The 8,233-nt window shown below is 35.1% G+C and overlaps 1 protein-coding gene across 2 annotated transcripts; it reads left to right on the plus strand.

Moving 5' to 3' along the window:
• On the plus strand, positions 1 to 5,619 carry LOC107843412 (IQ domain-containing protein IQM3). Of its 2 annotated transcripts, XM_016687692.2 has the most exons (9): positions 1 to 391; positions 1,130 to 1,244; positions 1,681 to 1,746; positions 1,870 to 1,958; positions 2,667 to 2,754; positions 3,041 to 3,187; positions 3,276 to 3,368; positions 4,364 to 4,465; positions 4,944 to 5,619. In XM_016687692.2, the coding sequence occupies exons 1-9, from the start codon at positions 165 to 167 to the stop codon at positions 5,346 to 5,348; spliced, it is 1,332 nt and encodes a 443-aa protein (XP_016543178.2). In that variant the 5' UTR covers positions 1 to 164; the 3' UTR covers positions 5,349 to 5,619. The 2 variants fall into 2 exon arrangements, with proteins under 2 accessions (XP_016543178.2, XP_047254563.1); XM_047398607.1 differs by lacking the exon at positions 4,364 to 4,465 and having other exon boundaries at positions 40 to 391.
• The last annotated feature ends 2,614 nt before the right edge of the window (positions 5,620 to 8,233 follow it).

The raw sequence follows: 8,233 nt of genomic DNA on the forward strand, positions 1-8,233 counted from the left end.
AGCACTAAAATGAATGAAAGTGATAAATTTCTGTTAATTTGTTAAATTGACAGTAAAAAGAATAAATTATTTGTAATATATAAGGGCAAATCTCCGAAACTCTACAAACACACTCTCTACAAACTTGTGTTATCTTACTACACTGGTTCCATCTCTGTTGTTTAATGGAAGTGAAAACTCAGTACTCTGTGTCGTCTAATTTTGATTACGACTCTCATGATCATCAACTTTCATGCATACAATATTCGAATACCTCTGTTTTTTCCGATGGCCGGGGACCGGAATGCGAGCGCTCTGTTTCAAATGCTGCCATGAAAGTCCAGAAGGTTTATAGGAGTTACCGTACGCGACGCATGTTAGCTGACTCTGCTGTGGTTGCTGAAGTTCTCTGGTATTGCTCAATAACTATTACTAGTAACCTGTACACTTAACTTGTTTAACAAAAATCTGTCTATTATTTTAAATTTTATAATTATAGAGTAATAGATTGGTTTGAGGAGGATCATATAATCGATCTCAATTTGCCTATTATTATACTCTGCCTCTGCACTGAAAGGGAGCTAGTAATCATGAATATTTCTGTGTCTTACTGTGTTATTCCGGTAAGAATGGCGATGATATATGTCATACTCATGACCCACAATTCCATGAATAGTTTTATTCGAGATTGTGATAGAGGACATAATTTAGGATCAAGGGCTTTGATCATGTCACTTGGCATTTGAATAAGATGATGCACAATTACCTGAATACTTTGTCACATCTTTTCGATACTAATAAGTAACAATCATAGCACTCTCCTCTGGTACCTATTGGTATTTGAGAATCCAATAGGTCATGAGCACTGTAAGGTGCTACTTTTCACAAACCCAAGCATACATACCCAGAACCTCTTGACCTTACAACACTGAATCCCCAATCCATTCTGCAGTGACAATACCCGATATCCACTAATTGTTGTTTCTGTTTCCAGATATGATTGCTGGTTCACATCTCTTCTAATCCATCATCTAGCGTTAATTTATTATATTCTGTCTTCACTGATGAGAGGATAGTAACTACTTTAAGTAGCACATAAAAAGGAGTAATCAGGTATTTTACGTATTTTTTTGTTGTGATGAATTTGAAGGTGGCAAGCCATAGATTATGCTCGATTGAATCACAGTACAGTATCTTTCTTCAACTTCTTAAAACCAGAAACTGCATCTTCCCGGTGGAATCGCGTAAGCTTAAATGCTTCCAAGGTATTCTCACATTTTTATTTGAGATAATGATCAAAAACACAATCGAACTATCACGAGTTTCTCACCCCCAACTATCAACTATTCCTTTTTACTACTGAACTATCACTAACTCTTCCATTTCCCTACACCATCACCATCTATGTATTAAAACACACCTAGTTGAGTAGATGTTGATAGTTCAAGTAGAAAAAGAGAGCAATTGATAGTTGGCTTAATCAGCTTTGAATTGTGTTTTAGTAATACAAAGATGGCGACAGTTCAAGTAGAAAAAGGGAACGGATGATAGTTGTGGTGTAAAACTCACGAAAAAAATGATAGTTCAGACGTGGTTTTGACCATTAACTGTTTTTATTTCCGGTCATAATATAATAACTTTCAGGCAGTTTTTGAAGAAATAGAAAGGAAACTTCAAATATAGTAGTTCCTTATTGTTCAGGTCGGTAAAGGTTTGTCCAAAGATGCCAAAGCTCAGAAATTGGCATTTCAACACTGGATTGAGGCGGTGAGTCACTGTGCCTTTCTCCTCTGGCCTTCCATTTTCTTGCTCTCTTTGAAAATTTCCCATTTAATTTGTTGATTTTTGTAATTTTTTTGTTTGTTTGACTTTGGTACTGTTGCATTATAGATTGATCCACGCCATCGATATGGGCATAATTTGCATATTTATTATGAAGAGTGGTGTAAAACTAACTCTGGTCAGCCCTTCTTCTTTTGGTAAGAATTTTGACATTGTTTGTTCTCAGAAATTGTTTTTAAAAAAAATCATTGTTTAAGATTTTTCCTATATTTTTGACCGAACACTGGAAGACAATCCAAAAAACTACACCTTTTGGAGTAGTTTTCCAACTATTTTTGTAGAAAGTGAAAACACTTCTGTATTATTGTGTTTGGTCAGAAAGCTTTTCTGAAATGTGAAGGAAATGGACCTTGGACATAGTTTAACCCTAAAATTAGCCAAGGAATGAGAATTACCCAAGACCATGATTTTCGTTATTTGAATACAATCAATCTAGACATGTATGAGTCTAGACACATATTCACTTGATATTCTAACTTGATTTTGTTTTAGTTTTTTACATTTGAAACAAACGCAAAAACCAGAACTGTTATTTTGATTTCCATTAGTAGCAATAGGATAAAATCCAAATAAGTGAATATCTATTCCAAGATTGTCTAATATTTCTAACCCAAGAGAAATACATGTGTTTCTCATAGAGTTTTGAAGTCTGAATGAATTCTTTTACTATATCATGGCGAAATACTCTTATTTTACCTTAACAATTAACATAAAGTCCAAGAACATTCTGCATTATTGGCTTCTCTTTTCTCGGGTATTTTTCTGTGAAGCTATTTATAAGATGTTTGAATCCTGACGGATGTTCTGTAAGGTTACTTAGAATTTTCTAAAAAAAAAAACTGCAGGTTGGATCTTGGAGATGGCAAAAAGGTTGATCTCGATGAATGTCCAAGATCTAAGCTTCAGAAGCAAAGTATCAAGTACCTTGGACCTGTATGTGTTGAATGTTTTGTTACTTAATGAATGAATCTCAACATCAATCATTAATTATGACAGACAACTGGCTTAAGTACTTGTGTGGACGCTGTTACTCCATAATCTGCACATAGATCTGATTAGCACCATTTTACACTATCTGATATACAGTTCTTTTGCATGTTCAAGTTGCCAGTTTTTGCCCCTTAACTGAAGCTGTTAACTTCTGCATAATGCTTTAGTTACATTGCCTTATATTAGCGTGCATTTCTTGATTTCTTCCTCTTAATCTTTCTTTAATCAGCAAGAGAGAGAACATTACGAATTTATTGTTGCCGAAGGAAAAATTGTACATGATAAAACTGGAAATCTTCTAGATACAACTGAAGGGTTGCCAGGGGCAAAGTGGATTTTCGTGATGAGCACGTCAAGAAGACTCTATGCTGGTGAAGTGAGTGGTAAAATAGTTACTCTGTAAAGTAATTTTGATGATTATCCTTGTTATTCATAATAAATTTTATTTTTGTAATTTCCTTCAGAAAAAGAAAGGAATGTTTCATCATTCCAGCTTTCTTGCTGGTGGGGCTACTTTAGCTGCTGGAAGACTAGTGGTAAAGGATGGACGAGTTATGGTATATCAGCTTCTGTTATCGCAGTTATTTCAAATGTGTGTCATCTAAATTGTACACTCTCAACAATTGTGGCAGTAGTCATAGGCGGACCCACGTGGTGGGTTTGGGTTGCACATGCATCCGTTAACTTAGGAAAAAACTTGGAATATATATGTGTATATACCTTGAGGTACTATCGTATTTTCTAAAAGGATCCCTCAAACATATCTGCTGGATTGGATCATTTGGTCAGGGTGGTCTGGCTCTACATCATTTTCATTTTTTAGCTGACAGTTTTAAAAAATGCAGAAAACATGTAGGAGGCAACCAAAAGTATGCAAAGTGGTGCCAAAATCTCCGGTCCATAGAGCGAGCTTCATTCAGTTTTATCATTTAATTTATATTTATACGTTAGAACATCAGACAAGACAGTGTTGCATGACATTGCTTTCACTAACATGGATCTGCCTTTGGGGATGCCCCTGTTCTATTTGAATCCTGGGTGCACCTCTGGCAGTTGTTAAGGGCATATACTTCTGATCATACTGATTAGGTAGTTTTTATTCCCTTTAGTCACACTTGACGTCTTCCGACTTCAAACCAATATTAGCTGGCTGCTGCCCAATGCTGAACTCAATACTTTTCTCAAAAATACTTGTGTATGACGGTGAAAATCTCCTATTGAAGTCTGATTGTAAAATCATCCTATTTGAACAATTAGTTTTATCACCCACAAAACCACACAATCCGAGTTCATATACCACCTTCTATGTAATTTCTTTTAGTCATAGACCCTGACTCTTATAGATGAATCTCTAGAAGAAGAAAACTGTTCTCTAAGTTTTGTCTTCCTCATTACATAAATGCACTCATCTACGTTATTTGCATATGAAACATGTTAAAGGAGGCTATGCTTCCTGAATTCTTTGCATGCAACTCGATAGCTGAATCTAAGTTGCTGTTTACAATCATTTGCTTTGAACTTAACAGTATTCTTGACATTTTATTCCTTTCAGTCTATTTCAGCATATAGTGGACATTATCGCCCAACGGAAGATAGGCTTGACAGCTTTTTATCATTTCTTAATGAAAATGGGGTCAACCTGGATGAAGTTGAGGTTTGTGTTTTTCTTTGTGCCTAGTATTACTCCTTTTAGTACCTAATGTCCCAGAACTCTGAACAATCGTCTCTTTTTGGTAATGAAGAAATTAATATTAGCAAAGGCACCTAGGCAGTGTCAAAGATATAGAAAAGTACAATTCAGGAGAGATTACAAGCCCTCCAGGCCATCAAAGTCGGGCATTTAGACACTGAAATTGCTCTAGATAAGTGCTTCTGTGCTATTTTGTACTTCGGATGCGCAGTAGCCTAGCTTTTCTTTGTCATGTTCTATGCTCAGTCTCTCGTTCTTTCTCTGTTTTTTATTGGGGCGAGGGGGATTTATCTTTGATGGAAAAGTCGTCATGCTTAAATCTCAATTAGTCGAGCTGTGCTTACCTTATTGACTACTCTAGATATGATTTTACTTGCCTCTTCTCATGATCAATTGTCCACTTGAACTAATATAATCCTCGTCTTTTCTAATCTATCATCAGATAAGAAAATCAAATGAAGACTATGAAAGCTATGAAGACGGAAAATCTAACGGAAGTGCTTCTTCATCTGATATTTCAGCTCTATCAGATTCTCCTTCTCAAGCTGATCTTCCGAAGGAAGAGCAAAAAGTCCTTCCCTCAGTATCAGCCCGAAATCTGGTAGCTCAAACGAGTAGCTATAACCGATCCCTCTCAGGCGGTCTTCAGATCCCAATAGCAGAGGTGCAAAATACTCCAGTACTACGAAGGATTCATTCCGAGAAGTCCACGAAGTCGTATCAGCATTCCCTGGTGTGGGCAACAGGTGCTGGACCAAGGATTGGCTGTGTTGCTGACTTCCCTGCTGAGCTTAGATGGCAGGCCCTGGAATTTACTAACCTCTCACCTAGAACTTGTTCTGTATGATCAGCTCCCATGCCGCTTCGTAGTCCTCTTGTTAACTTGTACAGTGGAGAGAGCCAAGGTGTCTATTGGAGTGGTTACTTGCTAACGAGATCGAGTTTGAGCGTTATTTATGACTTTATGTACTAATATATATTTCTATTTTGCATCAAACACATAATTTTATTTTCAAAAGTGGTCCCTTATATTTGAGGTTAGGTACCAAATAGTCCCTGAAATATGCTCTAAACAATTTTGGTCCTTCAAGTTTATTAAAAGTGGACATTTATCTCCATCAAGTATTTAACAAGTACAATCAGTTCGATTTGACGTAAATTATGAAAAGTTTCATCAAATGTTAGAAGCTACAACACAAAAAAAAATAAAAAAATATTAGAGACGTAAAAGTAAATTAAAAACTAGCAAAAATTGGGTAATCGAGTTATGGTTGCCTTTTAGAGAGAAAAGTTATGGCTGCTAGCAAGTTTAATTAGAAGTTGGGTAACCAAGTTAAATTGGACAATAGTGGTGGAGTTGGTTGCATTGGAGTTGGCAACAGAGGGATCATTTCTGATGATTGGGTAAAAAAGATCTTAGAACTCTGTGAGGAGGAAAAAACTCTCTGATACCATTTAAAGGTTTGAGATTTGGAAGAGAAAGATAAAATGTTGTTTCACGTACAATAACTCTTTATAGAGTGGATACAGAACTTGAAATCCCATCTAATAAGTTCAAAATAGTAGAAAAGCTTAAAATACAGGAAACTATGGAACTCCTAAATATAACACATAACTAACGACCGTATAATTTAGTGCATTTAGATAGCTATAATATCGTAAGCTAATAACAAACTCCTAAACTGAGGTGACATATTATCTGTTAATATAAATGACGAGTCCGGAGACAAAAGGGCTATTTTTTTAAATTAAAAATACCAAAACGGTCAATTAATTTTAAAAAAATATCAAAACGGACAAATCTTTACGGATCCAGCGACTTATAAGTCGCCGGGCCCACAACAATTAATAAATCGTTGGGTCAACAATGACTTACGTGTCGCTGACAGTGAGGCGATTTGCTGCCAGGATTATTGTTCCCATGTGAATTAAAAAAAGTGTGCATCCTTGAATCAAAAAGTGTGTGCATCCTTGATTATATTCGTGCAGCCTTTGAAAAGTAAAAAGATTCCTCCACTATTGATGTAATCCATGCAGCCTTTGAAATGTTTGTGCTGCATTTTTTTTTTAAAAAGTACTGTTTGCACGTTAATAAATATTTGTTTGCATCTAAATTCCATCTATATATTCGGTTGGAAGTAATTCATATGTTCATACGAAAATTTTTTAAACTGAAAAAAGTTTACAAATATTTAATCAAAATACAAGTTAAGACATCAATTATAAAGTATATTTACGTTATTTTTGTTGTGAAGTATAAAAATATTACATCGAGTTCTTAAACTTAAATTTTATATTCTTTAAATAATCTTTATTAATTTATTTTTGATCATAACAGATTGATTTTTTTATGTAGATATGAATCCATTATTAAAATTACAAGCAAAACATCGATCCCAAAAAATTTGGGACATCGAGGGACAAGATATGTGTTTAAATACACGTTGTGCCGATACTGAATTTTAGTTGCACATACAGGAGCGTCCATTGCATTATTGAATCCTTCAATATTTAAGTTTTTGTGGATTTAGAGGAATTGTAGAAATAGGAAACATTCCATACGATGTTGGACTTATAAGTGCATTGGTTGAGAGGTGGTGCCCCGAAACTCACACATTTCACTTGTGAATTGGTAAGGCCACTATTACATTACAGGATATTGAAATTATGTTTGGAATGGTTGTAGATGGGAATCCTATACTTCTAAAAGGTTCTACCGATTTAGGAATTGTAGCTAAACGACAAATGATGCGTGACTTAACAGGATAGGAACCTCCACTAGATTGCTTTTGTGGAATTAGAAGAATACTTATATCTAAATTAGCTGCATATGTAAAAGAGTTAGATGATATCACTGATGATGCTCCCGAAATTGAGGTGCAACAAAGAGTTAGGTTGTACCTATTATGATTGTGTAGAGGTACATTATTCCCTGACAAGTCCAATTCTAAAATATCTTTGGACTATTTAATCGACTTGCAAGACTTAAATGCAATGTCGACAAAGGCTTGGGGCACAGCCGCATTGTCATTTTTATACTATTCTTTATGTCATGCATCCATGTCTTCATCTAGTGATGTATGTAGATTTCTTGCCTTAGTTCAGGTACGTGAAACTTAATATTTGTGTTTTAAAATTTGTACTACTTAATTTTATTGTGTTATTAAAATTAGTTGATTTTATATTTTTATAGGTATGGGCATGGGAGCATATTATTCCACTTCAGCCAGCACCACACCCTCTGTGGACAAACCATCATGAGGCCTCGGCTCCACTTGAACGAAAGTGGAGACGAGGTATAGTTCATGATAATGAGGCGAGAAACATACTTGTCATAATTAGAGATGTCTTGGATAACCTAACTATTGAGCAGGTAATTGAAGTTTTAATACTCATGATTTGTCATATTGATAAAAAAAAATTATAATGTAAGAATTGAAAAGTATCATATTTGTTACTAATAGATTTTCTTATGTATAATTTTAAGTATAATATTATATCTATTTGAAAAGAGCAATATAATTACTGTGTTTTATAACGATCTATTTATTTTATAGTTTATTTGGTATCCCTATTCAAAAGAAATACGCAATGAATTGCCCGTGTGGTGTCAAAGGGGAGAACCTATTTGGATGGCTAGAGTGCCACTTATTTGTGAAATAGTCCGTGAGTGGCATATGGTTGATCGGGTTGTTAGATAATTTGGTTATCTCCAGCATATACCTGGACCGT

Source organism: Capsicum annuum, chromosome 10 (genome assembly GCF_002878395.1).
Source record: "Capsicum annuum cultivar UCD-10X-F1 chromosome 10, UCD10Xv1.1, whole genome shotgun sequence".
Classification (NCBI taxonomy): Eukaryota; Viridiplantae; Streptophyta; class Magnoliopsida; order Solanales; family Solanaceae; genus Capsicum; species Capsicum annuum.

Bases quoted from the DNA above. Each gene is read 5' to 3' on its own strand.
- LOC107843412 (XM_016687692.2), top strand. From the start codon at position 165: ATGGAAGTGAAAACTCAGTACTCTGTGTCGTCTAATTTTGATTACGAC. The intron at 1,245-1,680 runs GTATTCTCACAT...CTTATTGTTCAG, and splicing joins TAAGCTTAAATGCTTCCAAG to GTCGGTAAAGGTTTGTCCAA. The intron at 1,959-2,666 runs GTAAGAATTTTG...AAAAAACTGCAG, and splicing joins GGTCAGCCCTTCTTCTTTTG to GTTGGATCTTGGAGATGGCA.